Source organism: Terrapene carolina, unplaced genomic scaffold (genome assembly GCF_002925995.2).
Source record: "Terrapene carolina triunguis isolate 2854851 unplaced genomic scaffold, T_m_triunguis-2.0 Scaffold66, whole genome shotgun sequence".
Classification (NCBI taxonomy): Eukaryota; Metazoa; Chordata; order Testudines; family Emydidae; genus Terrapene; species Terrapene triunguis.
The window spans coordinates 53,456,391-53,479,008 of NW_020664417.1; the positions used below are offsets into that span (position 1 = coordinate 53,456,391).

General features: G+C 40.7%; 1 protein-coding gene across 1 annotated transcript in view; it reads right to left on the minus strand.

Annotated features, from left to right (window-relative positions):
* The window catches only part of KIT (KIT proto-oncogene, receptor tyrosine kinase), a 70,459-nt gene that overhangs the window by 39,604 nt on the left and 8,237 nt on the right, over positions 1-22,618 (minus strand). The window contains exons 2-3 of the mRNA XM_024216101.2: positions 7,733-7,981; positions 2,890-3,174 (exon numbers count right to left, since the gene is read on the minus strand). Of these exons, the coding sequence (XP_024071869.1) occupies positions 2,890-3,174; positions 7,733-7,981 (534 nt within the window). The remainder of the gene's footprint in view (positions 1-2,889; positions 3,175-7,732; positions 7,982-22,618) is intronic.

Here is a 22,618-nt window from a genome sequence, read left to right on the forward strand (position 1 = left end):
ATATCTAAAGCTTTTCAATTTCCTCCTTTAATTTTCTCTTTTGTTGCTTCAACATTTTCCCCCAATCCTTCCTCTAAATTGTCTCTTGTACTATAGTATAATAAATAATAATAATAATAGAATCATAGAAATATAGGGGTGGAAGGGACCATGAGAAGTCATCTAATCCAACCCTCTGTGCAGCTGCAGACCCAAGTATACCTAGACTGTCCCTGACAGGTGTTTGTCCAGCCTGTTCTTAAATATCTCTAATGTGAGGGGTTCCATAGTGTACTTTACAAGCCTATTCCAAAGATTAACTATCCTTATAGTTAGAAATTTTTCCAGTTATCTAACCTACCTTCAGAGGACACGGAGAACAATTGATCACCATCTTCTTTATAACAGCCCTTAACATATTTTGAAAACTGTTATCAGGTCCCAGCTCAGTCTTTATAATATAATATAATATTTAATATTAGGGAGGGGGTCTTTTCTCAAGACTAAATATGCCATTTTTAAACCTTTCCTGATAGGTCAGGTTTTCTAAATCTTTGATCATTGTTGTTGCTCTACTCTGGACTCTCTCCAATTTGTCCACATCTTTCTTAAAGTGTGGCACCCAGAACTGCACACAATATACAACTGAGGCCTCAACAATGCCAAGTAGTGTGGGACGATTGCCTTCTGTGGCTTACATATGATACGCCTGTTAATATACCCCAGAATGATATTAGCCTTTTTTGCAACTACATCACATTTTTGACTCATATTTAATTTGAGATTCACCATAAACCCCAGATCGTTTTCAGTAGTAGTATCACCTAGCCAGTTATTCCCCATTTTGCAGCTGTGCCTTTGATTTTTCCTTCCTTAGTGTAGTAATTTGCACTTGTTTTTATTGAATTTCATCTTGATGATTTCAGACCAATTCGCTGATTTGTCAGGTCATTCTGAATTCTAATCCTGTCCTCCAAAGTGCTTGTAGCCCCTTCCCGCATGTTGTCATCTGAAAAGTTTATAAGCACAGTCTCCACTTCATTACCCAAGTCATTAATGAAAAATACTGAATAGTAACAGACCCAGGACAGACCACTGAGGGACCTGATTAGGTACATCCCCCACAGTTTGACAGAGAACCATTGATAACTATTTTTGGGAGTATGGTCTTTCAATCAGTTCTGCACCAGTTTGCTTATGAGAATTTTCATGTGGGACTGTGTGAAAAGCTTTACTAAAACCAAGATATATCACATCTACTACTTCCACCCTATCCACTAGGCCAATAATCCTATCAAAGAAGGAAAATGGTTTGGTTTGGCATGATTTGTTCTTGGCAAATTCATGTTGGCTATTCCATATAATTCTATTATCTTCTGGGTGCTTATAAACTGATTGTTTAATAATCTGTTCCAGTATGTTTCCAGTTATCAAACTCTAAAATTCCCGGGTCCTTTTTGTTCCCCTTTTGAAAGGTAGGTAGTATGTTTGACCTTCTCCAGTCCTCTGGGACCTTACCAATCCTACATGAGCTCTAAAAGATAATCGCTAACGATTCCAAGATTGCTTCAGCTAGTTCTTTAAGAACACTACGGTGAATTTCACCAGATCCTGCCAACTTGAATACTTATCTAAATATTCTTTCACCTGTTCTTTCCTGATTTTGGTTTGTTTTTCTTCCCGCTTATTGCTAATATAATACCTAGCTCTTATATAGAACTTTTCTTATTTGACTCTTGTGCCAGTGGAATTGAACTCTCCACTTCTGGACTACAAGTGGTGAAAACAGCAGGCTGATATGCGGAGCTCTGGATTTTATTCCTGGTTCTACCACACCTTTGGAGAGTGAACTTGGGCAAGCTATTTAAACCTTAAAAAGATGTGCACCTCAATCGTTAATATATTTTAGGCGCTTTCATTAATTAGGCTTATACTTCCTTCTCTCCAAACTGATTTACAACAATTTGCTAACATACAATGTCATTAGAAGGTTAAATAAAAGATCTGTCTAAAAGGGCTTAAAATTCAAGAGGCAGATAAGAGGTAAACAATAACAAATGGCAGCTTTACCAGTGATGTCCCATTCAAAATTAGAGGACAAGATTTTTATACCTACCTTTTTTCACCCATGAAGAAAATAAGATTGTTCCATTCCCTCCTTCCCCTACCACACAGCTTCTCTCTCTCTCTCTCTCTCTCTCTCTCTCTCTCACACACACACACACCTTACTTCAGTTGTGAGAAACTGTATTTGTTAGCTTACTACATTTTGTTAAACAGAATGTATTATCAGTTCTTCCAATTTCAATTATACAGATAACAGTAAGGTGATGAGGTGTCCTAGTCTTCTGGTTTAACAGGACAGACCTGTCCAAATCTATTGAATACAATAAGTTTTAACAAAGCAAATGAATTAGAAAGCCAGCATTGAAGACGAGTGTCAGCACTGGAGCAGGGCTCAGAAAAGCCTGGGTCCCCAAATTTCTTTTAGAATCCACAGAACTACCCAAAATCAGCAGGGAGTTTGCCAAACCTTTCTAAGATCCTCACTGTCAACCTTTATGTGACACCTCTTCTCTTGTCCCTTCAAACACAAACACACACACACCACTCTACCAAATTCCAGATCTGGAACAAGCTCCGAAACCCCTGCAACCTATCCACCCAGCTACCAAAACCTCAAACAGGCACCTATTTATGACTATATTTTAAAATGTATTCTGTTTTATTATATGAAAAAAATCTAGTAATCCTAAACTTGCATTATTAAATCAAATCTTTCTATGAAAAACAGTGATAAGTTCAAGATCCATTAGTGTTTCTTAGGAGAGTATTCGCAGCAGTGTTCATCAATCTGTTTTGTTCAGATGAATGCCCATATGCATGCAGAGGGGAAAAAAGTGCATTTACCTGGCCTTACAATCAGGTATTTATTTTCTGAAATTGTCTCAACTCCATTTTGTTTTGCTGAACATTGGTAGCACCCTTTAAATGATCTTTGTACATGTTTGATAGTGATTCCTTTCTGGGGATTGGAAATAAATGTCAAATTCTCGGGGAATGGTTTGCCACCACATAATTTCAAGGTGAAATGTGAAACATCTGGATCTGTCACTGGACACACCACAAGAGCATCACTGTCCTCGTTTACATAGATGAAAGGGTCAGAGTCAGTAAGGAAAAGGATATGTGGATCTGTAAAGAAGACAAATATGTTAAAAAGTCAGGAATTGTACAAGTTAAGGTTCCAAAAAACCAAACTCTGTCAGATTGCACAAAGAATACATTAAATTATACATTTTACTAATATTCTGAATACTGTGTCAATTCAAGTTTACTAAGTTAATGTTGCTAATAGAATTTTAGAAAACTTCCATATTTTCTGACTGTGCACTATGCTAAGGTGCAATAGTTTTAAAACTCCATCACTTGAGAGTTTTGTGAAAGAAAAAATTCTTATTTTTTCTTTTATCTTTAAAGAGAAGAAATTATTATTTCCTTCTTATCTAACTCAAAAAATGCCAGAACAGATTTTGCTCAGACTATTAAAAAAATCACCTCTGAGCTGAGACCAGGTTTATCGAGTTTCATGCCCAGAAGGAGAATTTCTGAGAAATGTATGAGCAAGTGAAAGTTGAACTGCAACCTCAATTATAATTTTCACTTCTAAAAGAGACAATCTAAATGAACACATATTGCTACCAGAGGAAATACCAAAGTTCTCTCTCCCTGAAAATATTGGGGTATTTACATAAGCATCTGGTTAATCCATAGTATTGAAAAATTATGATGTAATTATTCTGTATGACTGCTTAAAATTTTTCATGTCAGTCAATCTACAGTACAGTAATATCTAATGTATTAAGTATTTTATAACCAAAGCTGAAGTCCATGCTAGCTGCTAATTTTAAAATACTAATAATTTGTCCAACAATATTGAAAATAAAAAAATTAAGAGATTTTACAATGACTGTCAAAGTTTATTTATGCCCCCATCTTCCATACCACTGCCCCGGGCTATAGTTCACATTGGAGGAGTAGAATTAGAACAAGTTTTGCTCCTTTTATTTAAGTTGGTCTTCATGTAACTTTTACATCCACTATCCTGAAATCACTACAGGGACTTAAGAACTAGCACCAGAAAATAGAGACCCACAATGAGGATAGAAAGAAGAAAACAAGAGCATAGCATATTGTTTAACCAAAACAAGAATAAATAGCACATTTTAAGCTTGTTTTACTTATACTGTATACTTTAAAGATCTGTAGCCTAGAGAACTTTGCAGTGAGAGATGGAGTCAGCTGAGGAAAGAACATCTAATCCGTAACATTCTGTGGAAGGATAAAGTGACATTGAGCCCACTGGCCTAGTTGCAATATGAAGACATAGCATTAACTGTGCTTCTTTTCAAGTGGCAGAACCACCCCCCCCCCCCAAAAAAAAATGAACGCAAAAGCAGCTCAGGGCAAGACCCTTACTGTAGGCTTACTGTCCTGCACCAAGAGTTTAATGGGTTCCAAATAAGATGGTAGCATACACAGAAGCACTGAATCCCTCCAAAACCAGAAGACAATCTGAATGAACTCATGAATAATCCATGCTGGCAAAGGCTTAAGCAATTAGTTTCCTCCTAGTCAACTTCATCCAGGATGGGTTCAGGTGCAGGAGGGTTCCCTAGGAAAAAGAGGTCCTTGGATGTGTGATAAGTGAACTAACAGCTGGTTCACAGACAGCTGGAATTGGTGTCAAAGCCAGGGTGGAAGTGAGCAGAATTACCCAGGCTTGATCCTGTACAATCTTCCTAGATCATTCTGGAAATGGGGAAGGAAAGATGGGATGGCATAAATCAATTTGTCTAAGGGAATGAAGACACCTGAAAGGATTACACATATACGTTCCTCACTCCCACATCTCACCCCACCAACATGTTGGCCAGTACTCCTGCTCCTCCAACACAAAATGAGTTGCTTATAATTGTATTCACCCAGCTTGCCTTTTATATAAAAGTGTCTGAGATGATTGTCCTCCATTTTATTTACTTGGAAGGGGTTAATAATTGCCTTCATCTAGACAATGAAGTTGTAAGTTCCTTGCTACCACATGTTTAAATAGGTGGTCATTGTCCTGTTGTCTATCAACACTGCATGATTTCTGATCAAGGAATAAAGAGTGTGTGGGTCATGAATGACCCAAGCTCTGAAAGACTGATGATTAGTCTATATTACTCTTTGCCTTTGAAGGCTGGCATAGCAGCTATAGAAATCCTGATGGTGAAATTGTGATGTCGATATCAACCATTGTAGCAAACAGAGGACATTTTTTGGAGACATAACCATATTGTTCCTGTTCTCCTATGCATCCTAACTGTGTAAAAGGAAAGCCGGATAGTGTTTCATGTAGAGTTGAATGCTCTGTACTGTCCTTACGTCTGCGTAGGACGTCATCAAGCCTAGGATTTGAAGGGCATGCCACACAACACTCCAGGAACATGGCATGCCTTGAAAAAATATTTGTTTTACCTCCAGAAGCCTATTTGTCCCAGTGAGTTAGGAATTTGACAAAGTGGTTAACCAAGTCTTGTGTGAGGGTCAGAAAGCTTCTCTATAATTCATTGCCAAACCATGTTCATTTGACAGCACTAGTTTGCTATCTGCCATTCTGAGGTGAAGAGTATCCCACTAGTAGGTCATTCTTTTAAGGGAAATATGAATGCCTTCCTCATCAAAGTTGGTTATGATGGCTACCATGAGGTTTAAGAAAATCTGTGTGATAGATAAAGCTCTAATGTGTCCGTCACATACTGGTATTGGCATGTCTGACTTCATTTGTCATGATCCATGAGAAACAAAAGTATGACTTGCTCTGAGGAAGAAACAAGAGAAATGTCCCCAGTGCTAGAGAACATCTGAATGGCCTCCAAGGCTTCCAGGTTACTGGATGGATAAGATGATAGGGAGAAAGCTGGTACGGAACTAGAGAGGTAGCAAAGTCAAGCACTACCACTGAGCTCTTGGTCTCAGACAGCTGATGTGGTTTGAAGGCAGATTGTAAATGGGTCGGTGGGTGGGTGGGATGAAGAATACATCTGTTCATACACAGGTCATAAGGTCTAAAGGAACCCAACATAGTATGTTCTCACTGAAAGTCTGCATGCATTTCACGGGAAGAGGGGTTCCAGAGTTTTAGGTTAACTTTTTGGTCAGGTCACCTGGATGGTTAGACCTTGTCCTGGCATTGTGAAGTGAAGAAGAGGAAGAAATTTATCCATGATAGAAGGATGGCTGTTCTGAGGACTTCATAGCTTTGCATTTCTTCAGAAACGCCACAGGACCACATAGACTACCTTTGAGAATGTTCCATCTGGAGAAAATCCCCTGCCAGGCTGTGCTGGCTCCTCTGTCCTTGTGGAGCAGTTCCAGAAGGATTAGCAGGTCACTAAGCAACTTCCCTCATCTCTCACAGGGACTACTGGCTGGAGGTGGAGAAAGAGAAACACTAGTTGCAACAGAAAAGGCCACGCAAAAAAACAAACAAACAAAAAACCCACCCCACCAACAGGAAAAGAGGGCAGCCTGAGCCACATGGGCTCAGGCAAGAGAATGGGTTGCCCTGGAAATCAGCTGAGCCATACCCCCTTGAGGCGTAAGTTGGCAAAGTTGGCTGAGAGCCAATGAGGCCATCTGTCAGAATCCAACAGGTCACAGAAGGGAGGAAAACCGGAGGAAAAGACAGAGGAGGGTAAAAGGCAATAGCAGTTCAAGAAAAAGTATCACTCTTTTACACCTTTCTGCAGGTACCCACTACAGAAAGGTGTACAAGAGTTAGTCAGAGCTGCCTGCACTAAAACAGAGGCTGCATGCAAGAGGATTCTTTGTTACCCACTGGCTTTTACAAAGGAGTGTTTAGGTACTAACATTTGTAACAAACTGCCTCAGTAAGTCAGAGGGTGGGGTCAAACCTTTAGTGATTATAGACTAGTGGATGTAAAGAATAATAATTTTTAAAATTCTACAAAGAATAAAATTAAGGAAGAAATAAGGGAACAATCCACCCAAATGATTTTAGCTGATTTTTTAAAATGGTATCCAAATTCTCCTTCCAGAAGCCAAGTTTTTGTACATAACAATGAAGATTTATATGGAAACGCTACCAAAAACTTTCTGTGACTACAATGACCCTAGCAAGCATAGTCTAATGTAAATTCCTAACTTCTCCCTGTATGTGTTACACCATTTCTCATCCCCTGGTGTTGCTGAACATTGCTGAAATATGTTGTGTTATTTTAAATATATTAAGTTCCTGCTAGGACTATTTATTATTAATAATTATTATTTTTATTTGGGCTTAAGTCTTTTCTTTACCTGATCTTACCAGACAATCCAATTACAAATAATTTTGATTCTTAATGTGCTGATACACTACAGTCATAGACTTTAAGGCCAGAAAGGACCATCGTCCGACCTCCTGCACATGCCAGGCCGCAGAACCTCACCCATCCACTCCTGTAATAGACCCATAACTCCGGCTGAGTTACTGCAGTCCTCAAATCATGATTTACAGACTGTAGTAACTCAGAGAACCTACCCATCTAGTGTCTCATCTCTGGCCATGGATTCCTCATGAATTTGGAATACAATGTAAACAGCTTTACTACAGTTTCCGAGTATTCATAAGCAAAGGGACACACCAGATACCTGACTCCAATTATGTGCTTTGGAAGGGAAGAGGGGAAAAATACACATACAAATTTACCTTTAACAAAAACATAAATGGAGGTGTTCAAACTCTCTTTGTTTTTGCATATGTATCTGCCTGTATCTTTGGCTGATGCATTTTTTATGTTCCACTCCTTATTCCTGAAATGTCTTGGCTTTCCTGAAGGGTCTGAGTTCTGAAAATCCCAAGTCACTGGACCATCATCGTTGCATCTCAGTCTTACTTCTTGTCCGCTATTCACAACTAAGGAAGATTTTTCTGGAGTAATAGAAGGTATTGTACCACCTGGCAGGAGACAAAAATGCCGTATATATTGCTATATTTATTTGTCATGTTTTAACAAATGAAAATATTTACCTGATCGTTTAAGAATAATTTTAGATTTTGTGCCTTCAAAAATACAAGGTATTACACTTAATTAATTCTACAAGTTTCTGTAGACAGTTCATAACTAAAGACTGCGGCCCATATGCACAGAGCTTACAGCCACTGCAGATGGAAACTGGGTTAAATAGTTGTGACGAAGTGGGACTGTTCTTAATGTTTCCCCTAATACTGTGTGGGTGCCTCAGTTTCCCCAGTGCATTTCTTAAGCCTCTAGGTGGTGGGATAAAGGCCAGTGTGCATAAATCACCGACCCTCTGTCTCCTAGCAACAAATGGCCAGGACCCTTCCCCCTTGTAAGGAAATAGCTAAAGGTGAACAAAGAGATCAGGTGACCTCCTGGCCCGGGAAAGAGACAAAGCCCAGAGGAGGAGGGCTGGAGGGGGTTTTCAGTTTGGAGTTGGCTGGGGACTAGGAGTGAGGGCAGATGGGGGTGTCGGGCTCGCTGGGCCCCAGAATGGACCCGGCGGAGGGGTCCCGTTCGCTGGACCGACAAGCCCCGTTTTAGACCGTGTTCCTGTCATCTAATAAACCTCTGTTTTACTGGCTGGCTAAGAGTCACGTCTAACTGCGAAGTGGGGATGCGTGCAGGGCCCTCTGGTTTCCCCAGGACCCTGCCTGGGCAGACTCGCTGTGGGAAGCGCACGGAGGGGCATATGCTAAATGCTCCCAGGAGAGACCCGGGAGGTGAAGCCGTGTGAGTTTCTTGCCCTGAAGATAGTCTGCTCCATGGGAGAGGAGGCTCCCCAAAGTCCTGACTGGCTTTGTGGGGAGCAGTTCCAGAGCATCACCCGGGGACTCCGTGACAATAGTCTGGAAAGTGTTCCAGCTAAAACAGTTTATGTCATGATTTGGCTTGTCAATGGGGACAGAGCAAACAATTTTAACATGAAACTACATTTGTAAACTTGATTTCAAGAGCCAACAGATGACCGCTGATTGTATTTTTAATTGTGTGTTGTCGAGATCTAAACTCTCTTTGCCCAATATTTATTATTGTTTTAGCTGCTTTGCAATAGGAACTGCAACCACATCTATTCTGTAAGTGGATTAATTATATGAATATATATGGCTTCAGTGTAAAGTTTACAATACATTTATTTTCTTTGATGAAATACTAATTTGTAACCTCCTACAGAAGTACTCAATATAATGCAGGTATTCCTACACCTCCTGTTGCAACATTAGAGGAACTGTTTTCTTTCAGTAGAGCTAGCCCCCTCAAGTTCCAAAAGTATCATCTCTTTCACTGCACATACCCTGGTCTACCCTGATTGCAGCTTTAAAAAAGATTCTGAGAAAGTACTGCTATGCAAACTATTATCCCCCAAATGTAAAACATTTTCCCACCCAAAAACCAACCAAGAGCATATTAAGGCCTACCTGTCTAAAATGTATTTAAATAAGCCAAATAGTTTTTTGCTGAGCTAGCATATCCCATGTTTTAGCCTAAAGAAATTCAAAATTAATCTAGAAAATGGGAGTTCCTATGGGGAATGAAGACAAACTCTTACTAATGTTGTCCTGTCTGAACCACACATATCATATTAAATTTATGCAAATTATGCTGCGGTCTTATGACAGCAATCTATGCCTATCCTGACACCCTTAAGAATATGTATTTAGTCAGGTCAATGACCATCTGTTTATCTCATGATAACTGTCCATACATTAAATACATTAAAATACATTAAAAAAAATTCAGCCAGACTTGATGACCAATAGGCACATATACTGGTAGAAATATACTGCAGTTGGCAATACAACTTCCATTAGTTTTCTTTCAAAAACACACACTATTCTGATGTGGTGAATTTTCCTACAAATAGGGACAATGCCACAAGTTCAATCAAAACACTCTATAATTAGTTTGGACCCGATTATATTCCAGCCTTAATTCATTTATTTCTCAGCTTTAGTGGCTCTTAAGGGTATATAAATGGATTAAGATCAAGTCAGATAAATGCTCCTGTTGCTGAGAAATCCAAAGACAATGAAAGAGTATAAGGGAAAGAATGAAGGTCAGAACTCCTTCAGATTTTAACTATTTTGTTTGCAGGCTGGATTTCTGGACTGAGATCCCTCTGTCACTGCTAATTAAAGGCATGTATTGCTGCTCAACTAGAACGATAAACCTTTTCCTAACATTACCGGAAATATTCCATATGAAGATCTTCAACCCATACATACAGAAACAGCAGAATCTGTATGAAGTATCCTAAAATATAATCATGTCCACTTCCAGCAAAGAGGCAGACAACATCGCTACACAGCCATACTCCATGTTCATGGCTCTGCCAAACTTAGTCTGCTTTGACCCACTGAATGCATATAATATTTCAAGTTAGGAGTTCAAAGTCTACTATGTTTACAGTAGGCCCCATCTTCCAAGCTGCCGAACACACTCAGCTTCCAGCAGGTACTGAGACACAGGACCTGTCCCAATGTTTACAGCAAAGCCTGTATGTCCAGTGTAGCAATGTAAGTTTCATGTGCTGGGATTGGGGGGAAGGAAAGGAGCAGTGGGAACAAACACACCATAGCATTTAGAAAGCAAAATCCATGACTTATGAATGCTCCAGTAACAATCTACATTTCGGGGTATTGATACAAAAAATGCAGAACAATTATTTCTAAGCCACATAGAATAATAGGCTTCTGCCCCAAACTTTTAACAACCTAAATTAAACTTAATGTACCGAGCGATGCCATCAAACTAAGGATCTGATCCAAAGCTCATTGAAATCAATGGAAAGGCATTGCACGTGTGTCTGCTAGGGAAGGGAGTTGGGGAGTTGGAGAATGAGGGTTACAAAAGTGAAAGACAACAAGATATGCTTTGTATTACGCATCTAAATATCTCTGATCTTTAAAAAAGAAGACTAATTAACTTAAAGTAGTATGGTTTATAGGTAGTAAGTGGGATGAAGGCTGTGTGTGTGTATGTCTCTGGGAAGAGTGATCAAGTGATGGAAGCCTGAAGATTTTTTTCAACAGTTTCTGATCCCCCTAATCCCAAACAGATTGTATACACCTTTTTAACATCAGAAACAGGACTATGCCTACAATTGGTTTTGAACAGAGCTGGGGCACATGCAGGAGCAAACTACAGATACATGAAGTTAGTGTTCCATAGCTAAACAGTCACTTTCACCCATCCCTATTGCCTTAGTTTATCAAAGCTTGTTTAATTATTAAAATGCTGGGATCAACTGTGAGCAATTGGAAAAAAGAACTGAAGTACCCTGGAAAAAGCTTTGTAAGCCACAAAGTTGGGGGATCGGGTACATGGCAATAGCGACTTCTGCAACAGAAGCTGGAAAATAGGGCTGAAGGAATTAGAGAATGATACTGCTCTAGATAATACTGATGGAGAGAGAAATAACCATCACAAGTCAAAGTGGAGGGATCCTACAAAGATCAGGAGCTGTAAAAAACAAAAAAGCTTTGCTTCTGGAGTGTGTAACAGTGGAAAAATCTTAAGTGAGGAATCTTGGATTCTTGTTAGCTTCAAGCCATTTGAGCTTTAGTGCTTGTGTAATAGGGAAAGGCACTGACAGGTGGAAATTTACATCATGTTCGTAAGCACCTTTGTGTTGCCCCAAGCTACCAAGCACATAAAAGAGATTGCATTGAAGTTGAAGAATGAGACTAGGGCCTTGTCTACACTTACTGGGGGTTGGATGCGTGGTAATCGATGCATCGGTGGTCGATTTAGCGGGAAGATCCACTAAATCGACCGCATATCGCTCTCACATTGACTCCTGTACGTCACCAGAACGAGAAACGCGAGGGGAGTCGATGGGAGAGCATCTCCAGTCGACATCACGTAGCGTGGACCTCGCAGTAAGTGGATCTAAGTACGTCAACTTCAGCAACATGAATAACGTAGCTGAAGTTGCGTAACTTAGATCGATCTCCCCCTGTAGTGTAGACGAGACTTAGGAGTCAGGAGATCTGGGTTCTACTCCTAGCTCTGACATAGGCTTCCTGTGCAACCTGGGCCCAATCACTTAAACTTTCTGTGCCTCAGTTTCCCCCTTGCCATACAATTATCAAATATTAATGGAATCGTGAGTGTATAGCAGGTCTGCCATGCACAAAAGCGACCAGGGTACACTTTCAGAAGTGAGTCTTAGAAAATCTGTATGAGAAGATACTTACACATTAAGGATAGATCAGCCAAAAACACCATCAGGAATATAACTTAGCTGAGCTTTACAGTAGAACCAATATCATGTGAAAGACATTAACTGAAATGTAAATACACACTTCAATATACAGATTCCTAACATTCTAATTTTTTTACAATTGTTATCTTTTAGTTCAAAAGACATGTGGCTGGCGAGACGAAGGAAGTTGGGAGACTAAAGGAGTTTGCCAGCAGATGGAGAAAAGGAGGTAGGATGTTGGTTCCCTCCCTCCCCCCTTAACTTGGAAGTACTCTACAATGAAGAACGCGCATTGGGAGGAAAATGGCATGTTGCCAACATCACTACTAACTCTTCCTCTGTCTGCTCCTGAGGGGGCCCCCCACCAGCCAGGGCATACTGACCCTGGAGGCTTCTACCCAGGCCCTGGTCTTGACTTTCTGGGAATGAGGCCTGCACATCCCCGCCAACAAAAGCAAGGCAAGGAGATCACCTCAGTGAGAGAGGTGTCTGTTGGTGGAGTCCCTCAGGAAGCAGACAAGAGAGCTGCAAAAGGAGGTAGCTTGTCTGAATATCACCTGGGAGCACAAGGATTTCATCAGCAGGATGCACAGAGGATGTTAGCTAACTACAGGTAACTACAGCGGCACAAGAGGAAGGAGAACCAGCTGCTCTACGAGGAGGAAACTGGCTTCTGGCCACTTGGGGAGTAGACAGTGCTCCACCCCCACCCAGGTTCCCCATCCATCATGGTCAAGAACCAGTATAACATATCGGAAACAGGCGGAGAGGGGCAGATCCCAATGTCTGAAGAGGAGGAGCCACCAGCCGCAAGACTGAAACACTGAATGGCCACTGCACCAAGAGGAAGAGGCACAGAGTACTGGTGGGCAAGGACTCCCTTCTGAGGGGAATGGAGGCATCCATTTGCGGACCTGACAAAGTCCTGGGAGGTGTGCTACCTGCCTGAAGCCCACATCCAAGCCATTACAGAAAGGTTCTTGAGGCTCATCTGTCCCTCTGACCACTACCCCATGCTGCTCATCCCAGTGGGTACTAATGATACTACCAGGTATGACCCTGAGTAGATCAGCAGTGACTACAGGGCTAAGGGAGCAAGGGTGAAGGAGTTGGGGGTTAAGGTGGTGTTCTTGTCCATCCTCCCAGTTGAGGGTAAGGGCCCAGGCAGGGACACATTTATTCCGGAGATGAATGCCTGATTGTGCAGATGGTGTTATTGGAAGGGCTTTCACTTCCTTGACCATGGGATGCTGTTTTCGAGAAGAAGGATTAGGAAGAGATGCAGGGATGCTATTTAGATAGGGTATGGGGGGAGCCTTCTGCCTCCCCTCCGCTCCCCCCCCCCCCAAGTTTTGACACATGTCCTAGCCCCACTGTGGAATGTGAGTTCTCCAGAGAAGAGGTGCTGCTCCCAGCTTGTGCCCCTGGGGCAGGGAGTCAGTGTTTTGTTTACAAACAGAGGCAGGGTGATTAAGATAAGAAAGGGCTGGAAATTAAAAGTTAAATAAGCCTTTAAAAAGGAATCCCTCTGCGGGGAAAGGAGGGGTGTTCAAGGGGACTCTGAAGAACTACCTGTTTCAGAAGATGGAGGAAGCAACCAGGGAGGCAGCCATTTTAGGGTATGTCTACACTGCAAAAAAACAAACAAAACAAAACCCTAGCAGCAAATCTCAGAGCCCAGGTCAACTGACTCAGGATCGTGCTATTGGGCTAAAAATAGCCATGCAGACATTTGGGCTCGGTCCAGAACCTGGGCTCCAAGACTCTCCCCCCTCTCTGCTATTATAGTCCCATAGCATAATCCCCAGAAGCCCATCAGTTGACCTGGACTCTGAAACTCATTGCCATGGGTCATCTTTTTGTCTTCCTTCCTTTTTTTTGCAGTGCAGACATACCCTTAAATTTCATTCTGATAAAGAGGGAAAAATTGGGTGCAAATCTGAAGGTGGAACGCCATTTGGGGGTAAATGATCATGAAATGGTAGATTTCATTGTTCTAAGGAAAGAAAGGAATGAGAATGGTAGGGTATGGACAATGGACTTCAAAAAAGCAGACTTTAACAAACTCAGAGAGCTGGTAGGTAAGCTCCCATGGGAAGAAAATCGAAGGGATAAAGGAGCTCAGGAGAGCTGGCAGTTTCTCAAAGACAGAATATTAAAGACATAACTGCAAACTATCCCAATGCAAAGGAAAGAAAGAATAGTAAGAGGCCAATATGACTCCATCATAGCTCTTTAATTACCTGAAAATAAAAAGGAAAATAAAAAAGGAATCCTACAAAAAATGGAAATATGGACAAATTGCTAAGGAGGAGTACAAAAGAATAGCATACGCATGTATGGACAAAATCAGGAAGGCTAAGGCAAAAAATGAGTTACACCTAACAAGAGACATAAAATGCAAGAAGATGATCTTTAAATATTTTAGGAACACGAGAAATATGAAGGAAAGTGTAGGTCCTTTACTTAGCGGGGAAGGAGAGCTAATAACTGATGACATCAAGAAGGCTGAGATATTTAATGCCTATTTTGCTTTAGTCTTCACTCAAAAAGTGACCAGATACTCAACACAATTAATATTAACAAAGTATTCAAATTGGCAAAGCCTGATGAAATTCATCCTAAGGAACTAGCTGAAGGAATCTTGGAACTGTGAGCAATTATCTTTGCGAACTCATGGAGGACAGGTGAGGTCCCAGAATATTGGAGAAAATTAGTATTTATCTTTAAAAATGGGGAAAAAAGATGACCCAGGGAATTACTGACTAGTCAGCCTAACTTCAATACCTGGAAAGATACTGAATAAAATTATTAATCAACTTGTAAGCACCAAAAGGAAAAAAGATTTATAAGCAATAGCCAACATGGATTTGTCAAGAACAAATCATGCCAAACCAACCTAATTTCCTTCTTTTAAAGGGTTACTGGCCCAGTGGATAGGGAGGAAGTAGTAGATATGATATATCTTGATTTTAGTAAGGCTTTTGACACAGCCCCATATGACATTTTCATAAGCAAACTAGGGAAATTACCATATAGTGGGTACACAACTGATTGAAAGACCGTACTCAAAGAGTAATTATCACAGATTTGCTGTCAAACTGAGGATGTATCTAGTGAACACTCACAGGAGTCAGTCCTTGGTCTGATACTATTCAATATTTCCATTAATTACGTGGATAATGAAGTAGAGAGAGTATGCTTATAAAATCTGCGGATGACACCAAGCTGGGAGGAATTGCAAGCACATAGGAGGACAGTATTAGGATTCAAAACAACCTTGATGAATTGGTCTGAAATCGACAAGATGAAATTCAATAAAGAAAAGTTCAAAGTACTACTCTATGGAAGGAAAAATCAAATGCACAACTACAAAATGGGGAATAACTGGCTAGGCAGTAGTACTGTTGAAAAGGATCTGAGGTTATAGTGGATCACAAATTGAACATGATTAAATTGTGAAAAAGGCTAATATTCTTTGGTTTATTAACAATAGTGTTATATGCAAGACATGGGAGGTAACTGTCCTACTCTACTGGGCATGGATGAGGCCAGTTCTGTGCACCACACTTTAAGAAAGATGTGGAAAAATTGGAGAGACTCCAAAGAAGAGCAACAAAAATGATAAAAGGTTTAGAAAACCTGATCTATAAAGAAAGGTTTAAAAAACTAGGAATATTTAGTCTTGAGAAAAAAAGACTGAGGAGGAACTTGATAACACTCTTCAAATATGTAAAGGGCTGTTATAAAGAGGACTGAAAGCCAGACAAGAAATAATGGGCTTAATCTGCAGCAAGGAAGACCTGGGTTAGATATTAGGAAAATCTTTCTTAATATAAGGATAGTTACGCACTGGAATAGGATTCCAAGAGAGAATGTGGAATCCCCATCATTGCAGGTATTTAAGAACAGGTTGAACGAACACCTCTCATTGATGGTCTCCTTGGTCCTGTCTCAGCACAGGGGTCTGGACTTGATGACTTCTCCAGGTCCCTTCCAGCCCTACATTTCTACATTCTCTGCCGCGACAGCGCTTTAACTTTGCCACTGTAGACTAGCCCCAACATAAGTTGCTAGTGTAGACCAAGCCTTAGAAGGCAAGGTTGAAAACTCAACCTTTTCATTGCTGTCACCAAACACATGTTGCAGGAGCTGCACAAATCAGACTAATCTTTCTACAGAACGAAGTATTTGTTGTCCAACATATTCAACAAAGTTAATATATGTTGATCATGCTTATTCCAAATAATGGTGCTCCTGAGCTACTTCTTTAATAGATGTATTGAAGTTTTGAATTCTTGAATGCTCATGGTCACTAAGGGAAGGACAACAGGATAAGATTAACATGGGTACTGATGTTTATGAAACTTGGTCTTGGAGTATGTCTACACTACCCACATTACAGCACGGCCATGGCAGCGCTGTGACGTGGGCAGTGCAGACACACTTTATCGCCGGGGGAGAGCTCTCCCGGCAATAAAAAAACCCCACCCCGAACGAGCGGTAGTAGTTTTATCGCCAGGAGTGCAGCTCCCGGTGATAAAGCGTTGTCTATACTGGCGCTTTTCAGCACTAAAACTTTTGTCGCTCAGGGGTGTGTTTTTTCACACCCCTGAACGACAAAAGTTTTTGCACTCAAAGTGGCAGTGTAGACACAGCCAGAGTCTTCAACAATCTCTGTCTTTTAACATTAACTTCCTTATCTTTTAAACCTAACACACTGAATAGGAACACAATGAAAGGCGCTGATGGTGACAAGAATTAAGGTATTACTGGTAAAAACCCCAACCCAGTGCTCCAATGAGGTGGCTGGGCCCTGTTGGAAAGCAGTGGCTGCGTAACAAGCCAGAAACTACAGAGAAGCTGGATGCAGAGCAGAATCCCAGTAACTGCATGCAGAGCTTCCAAGGGGGGGGAACAGGCTGTGACTGCCAGACGTTACAGCTGAGTGCAGGTCTGTGCAAGACTTATGAGGGAGCGGAGCAGCAGCAACTGGGTAGGGAGCCAGTGCGTAGGGTCCCCAGTGAGAGACATTAAATGAGCCTGGCCTGGAAACCTGCAAGTTCTGGTTTGCTTGTATAGAGACTGGACTGGAGAGGGCACCCCAGGCCTGAAGAGTCTTAACTCTCAATTAGACTGCCTACAATGCCTAGCTGCTGAAGTACCTGCATTGCTTCTCTTGAGTTGCAGTACACCTAGCATGCTACTGGGGTATGGTATACTCCAGCACTGAGCAGTCTCAATAATTACAATAGCAACAAAGCATTCTAGGTACACACAAGTATCAGAGGTCTTGCATCTGAAGAAGTGAGGTTCTTACCCACGAAAGCTTATGCTCCCAATACTTCTGTTAGTCTTAAAGGTGCCACAGGACCCTCTGTTGCTAGGTACACACAGTAGTCTTATACAACAATGAATGGAGATTTTGTGGTAGCAATCTTTCAAAGATGCTGTGTTAAACAGAATTAATCCTGATGCACAACTGGACTAAATCTGGTTAGAAAGAATGTCTGAACTTAAAACAATTTAAATGGTTAATTCTTATTAAAATGTACAACAGTACAGATCTGTGGTGAATATAAACATGCATTCACCCAAATAAAATATTTGCTTGCAGTAACACATGTAAAATTTGATATTTTACATGTCCTCTAGAATGACATTACCTTCTAATGTATTGTTTTCTTTTTACTCTAGTTTTCTATATTGCTAATCAACTAATTGCTCCAATAGTTATTTTTTGCAGCCATTATACATTTAAATAAACAAAATACAAAATAATTAAGACAGAACAATTAAAATAGATTGAAAAGCATGCTAATGGACAAAATTAGTTTATTCAAATTCTGTTTTTCATTCATCACAACATTTGCTGGTCAATTTAATTTGCTTAATGGATTTTCAATCTCCTCTCACTCTTTTTTGGTGACATTTACTTTAAAAAGTACATTATCTTTTCATTCAGTTTCCATTTTAAAAGAATGTTTCTTGTAATGAGCACAAGCTCGAAATGTTGCTTTCTGGATTTTTGTGAAAAGGTAGTTTCAACAAAGGCAAGTGAGAAAACTTGGAGCATGTAGTTTTTTCCCCTCGGATTGCAATTGGAATCAATGGTTATTTGGAAAAAGCTCAATTAAGGAAGGAAACGTAGGACTTTTGGCAATGTGAATGATTATTATTTCAAGCCCTGGCAGCAACTTTATCAAATGGTAGCAATTTCATTAAAGGTGCACTGGTAGTCATCTATGCAGCTCCTTCAAAGGGGAAAAGGATACCAATAACAGTATAATTATGGTACTCCGACATTGGACCACATTAAATACCGCATTAAAGGACCAAAGCTTTTTACTATCGCTACATATTTTATTTTGTATTAATTTTTTCAACAAAATTACAGCAATGAATAAGCCACACTATATATTATATGCTTTATGCTTTTAGGTTCAGTTTTCATTTAGTGAAAAAATTGACACAAGAAAGACCCAGCCACAGAATCATGACATTAGTGTATATTGATTACAAAATGTTGTTTTAGTCATGACCTATCTTAGGCCTTGGCTACACTGGCGCTGTACAGCGCTGCAACTTGCTGCGCTCAGGGGTGTGAAAATGCCCCCCCCGAGCGCAGCGAGTGCAGCGCTGTAAAGCGCAAGTATAATCAGCGCCTGCAGCGCTGCACGCTCGCTCGCAGCGCTGCAAGCTACTCCCCTCGGATAGGTGGAGTACATACAGCACTGTGAGAGCCCTCTTGCAGCGCTGGCGGCGCGACTACACTTGCGCTTGGCTCCATTACCACATTATGAAAGACATCACACTTGCATATAATGCATCTATATGACACCAAGTTTTTGTTTGTTTCCGCATTTAATTGCCCATGTAAACAAATTTTCTTCATTGCATCTGTGTTTGAAAATTTTTATAAAGTTCTGAATACTCTTTATATATAGTTCCATTTTCTAAATATTCATAAGCTTTGCTAATATTTGGGATGTCGCTACCCATTTCTTAGTGTTCACTCTAAGACTAAACTCTTCTACGAACTTGTGTATACATATTTTTAAGAGGGGCATCTCTTTGTACTTAGGTCTATAGAAATGCCTTTGTACATATTGCTCCAGTATATATTTTTTATGATTTGTGGCCAGGAAACACTATGTAGGGCAGATTATCTGCTGGTTGGCAGCCTCTCCGGAATTTATACCATGGTTAGCAAAACCTGCTTCATGTAGTCGTTCTAGAATTCTGTAAAATCTGTGTAAAAATTGGTTTTGGAAGTGTCATACAGATAGTGAGTCAGATGCATTTCTGACAATCTGTCATATTTCTTCCTAGTCTACTTTTGACAAGGAAATATAACAACTAAACCTCACATTTTAACTTTTATCTCGGATGTCAGCATATACTACAAATAAGTCCTTTATATATATTGCCTGCAAGGTTGTCTTTACTTTCCTAATATATTAACACAGTCCTCTAAGAGATTTATTTTTCTATGCACAGTTTAATTGCTTATGCAGAGTTGATTGTAGGTAGTTGCCCATAGAAAGTGCCATGTGATAGAAGCAGGTGATATGTTTTGCACAAGACATGGCAGGAATCTAATTAGTCAGTATTTATTGCTTGTTTATTTTTGCATCTACTTGTCCATCCGCTTATAAACACACCTACCTTTGTGCTATCTAGCTAGAGGTATTTTCATCTTTGGCAAAATTAAAGAGGCAGTGAAACAGATTCTGACCTCCACTTACTCCAGTGTAGCTTCATTTATTCAAAGGAGTTACAATGGATTTACACTGGTGTAAACACTTCCAAATCTGGCCCTTGTATTCAAAAAGCAAATGACTGCAATGTAGCCAAACACGAATGCAAATAAATTTTAGACAGTCTTTGAAGAGATCTCTTTGTGAGAGAGTCACCATTTATATTTGCTTAATGTCACGTAGTCAAAGGCTGTGCTTTTTTTGTAACCAACAGTTTGTTTCATTAGCTCATGGCTCAATCCCAATTTTACCACACATCTGCAAGCCCCCTCGAGCTCGTAGTCTACACAGGGTATATATTGTGTACTACACTTCCCTAGTCCAGCTCTGCATACAATCTGGGATCCTACGGACATCCCATACAGGCCATCTCCACCACGGCCCCACCTCCTGCTTGGAATGGTGGTAGCAGAAGAGGCCACGAGATCTGTCTGCTGTAAAGGTGGGGCCAGACAGGGCCGGCTCTGGCTTTTTTGCCGCCATAGGCAAAAAAGCCACCCGCCGCCCCCCCCCCCCCCCCCCGAGTGCCGGGGGGAGGGCGGCGAGCCCGGCCGGGGCCCCGCCGCGCTGCCCCCCTCCAGGCACCGCCCCAAGCACATGCTTGGTGGGCTGGTGCCTGGAGCCGGCCCTGGGGCCAGAGGACCCACTGTTGCTCCTCTTCAGGGAGACTGAGACCTCCCTCCTCTTCTCCGGCACACTGCTCTGTCTTTAGGGAGGCTGTAGTCCAACCCAGAAAGAGGAAGACTGTAGCCCCACTCATCCAGCAAAGGATCCTGTGTCATGTGTGTACATCTGCCATCTCAGTCAAGAGCCCTACTGGGTTGGTAGCAGGAGCCTCCCGACTACACACACAGTCCTCTGTTAAGCAAGGTTTTGAAGTGGTGGCAGCGCACTCTACTTCTGGACTACAGGCTACCTGGGTCATTCCTGTTGCTCAGGCCAGTGCTCCTTGTCTTCAAGCAGGAGGAATGGGTTTTGGTCTAGGAGGAGGGAAACTTCAAGTTTCCCAGTACTTCAGAAGAGAGTCATGGATATGCACAAGAAGGGCTTCCTGCCACAATTGCAATTTGAATTAATACAATTGGTCCAGTGTAAGTGGCATCCCATGTTGGCATCTTGCATGGATGGAGTGTGCTTTATGGGTGGCACTTGAAAGTGTCCAGCTATTTTTATTCCCTCGATTTGTCCTCTTTTTACTGCACTGTAACACACTCTTTCAATATAATATTAACATAGCTGTGAAGATATCAGAATTAAAGCACAAATTAGCAATGCATTGTACAATACCTGGAAATTAGAAGTGTTATGGAATAGGAAGCCTTGAGAGTCTGTGCTACAAATAAATAAATAAATAAATAAATAAATAAAATAAAAAAGCCTGCCACCCTATGGGGAAGAAACATTAATTTTGCTGAAGTTAATGTGACATTTCTAAGTTAAAAAATTATGCTTTCCAACCATCAAAAGAACGCTTCTATTCCACATCTGTGTTGCCTTGCTAGCCAGCTTCCTGGGTTTAACAACAGTTTTGTCCTTCCTATCCAACTCCCTTTAAGCCAAATAGTCATACTGCAAGTAGTCAAAACGCAGTGTTGCCTACTCTCCGAATATTCATAGATTCATAGATTCATAGATTCTAGGACTGGAAGGGACCTCGAGAGGTCATCGAGTCCAGTCCCCTGCCCGCATGGCAGGACCAAATACTGTCTAGACCATCCCTGATAGACATTTATCTAACCTACTCTTAAATATCTCCAGAGATGGAGATTCCACAACAATATTTATGAGTCTTGCGATATTTGGGTTTAAAAAAAAAAACAGCCACACCTCCTGGAGTCATGTGAATGTGAGTTTTGGCTTTCATTACGAAAATTTGCAAGTTTCTAGCCGTCAGACGAAAACTTGAGAATATTACTAATGGCACCCTAGAAGCTAAGAAACCAGAAAAATAGAAAACTCAAAATGCATTATTTTAAAAAAAAAGTGATTTATAAGGGAATATCATGATTTGGGTTGTAGATATGATTTTTGAATGTTTAAGGTTGGCAATATGCAAAACAACACTTGTTTCTGAGTGTTTTACACTTAATTTGGAGCTTTTTCCCTTACAACTCCTTAGTTTTCTGAATGACAGGAGATTACTAGTGAAGTTCCTCTTTAAAGCGATCCAGCTCAGGTTCTTCAACTCAGCATTTGTATCAGGCCGTTCACTTGTTAACAGTCCACTATATGCCATGAGGAATACACCATTTCACTATATGTGGAACATTGCCAGGTTGAGACTACTACCAACAGAAAACAGAAGGAAATGTTGGTCAAAAAACACCTTTGTCATCTCTCTGCCCAACCATTGTAACTCATTTGTCATGCTTCCAATAAGCACTAATATGGAAAGTAACAGCCTATCTGATTCAAATCTAAATTCTCAAATTTCACTTACAAAGCTCTCAAAAACAAACACAAGTCAGCTTTATCTTCGTAAGCTTGTGCATCATCAACCTATGTTCCCTTCACCACTCATATCTATCACTGCAGTTATCCCATTTATCCACTGAAGTTTTCCCAGTATCAAGTATTTAGTAGTTCTATTTCATGATTCTGTACTC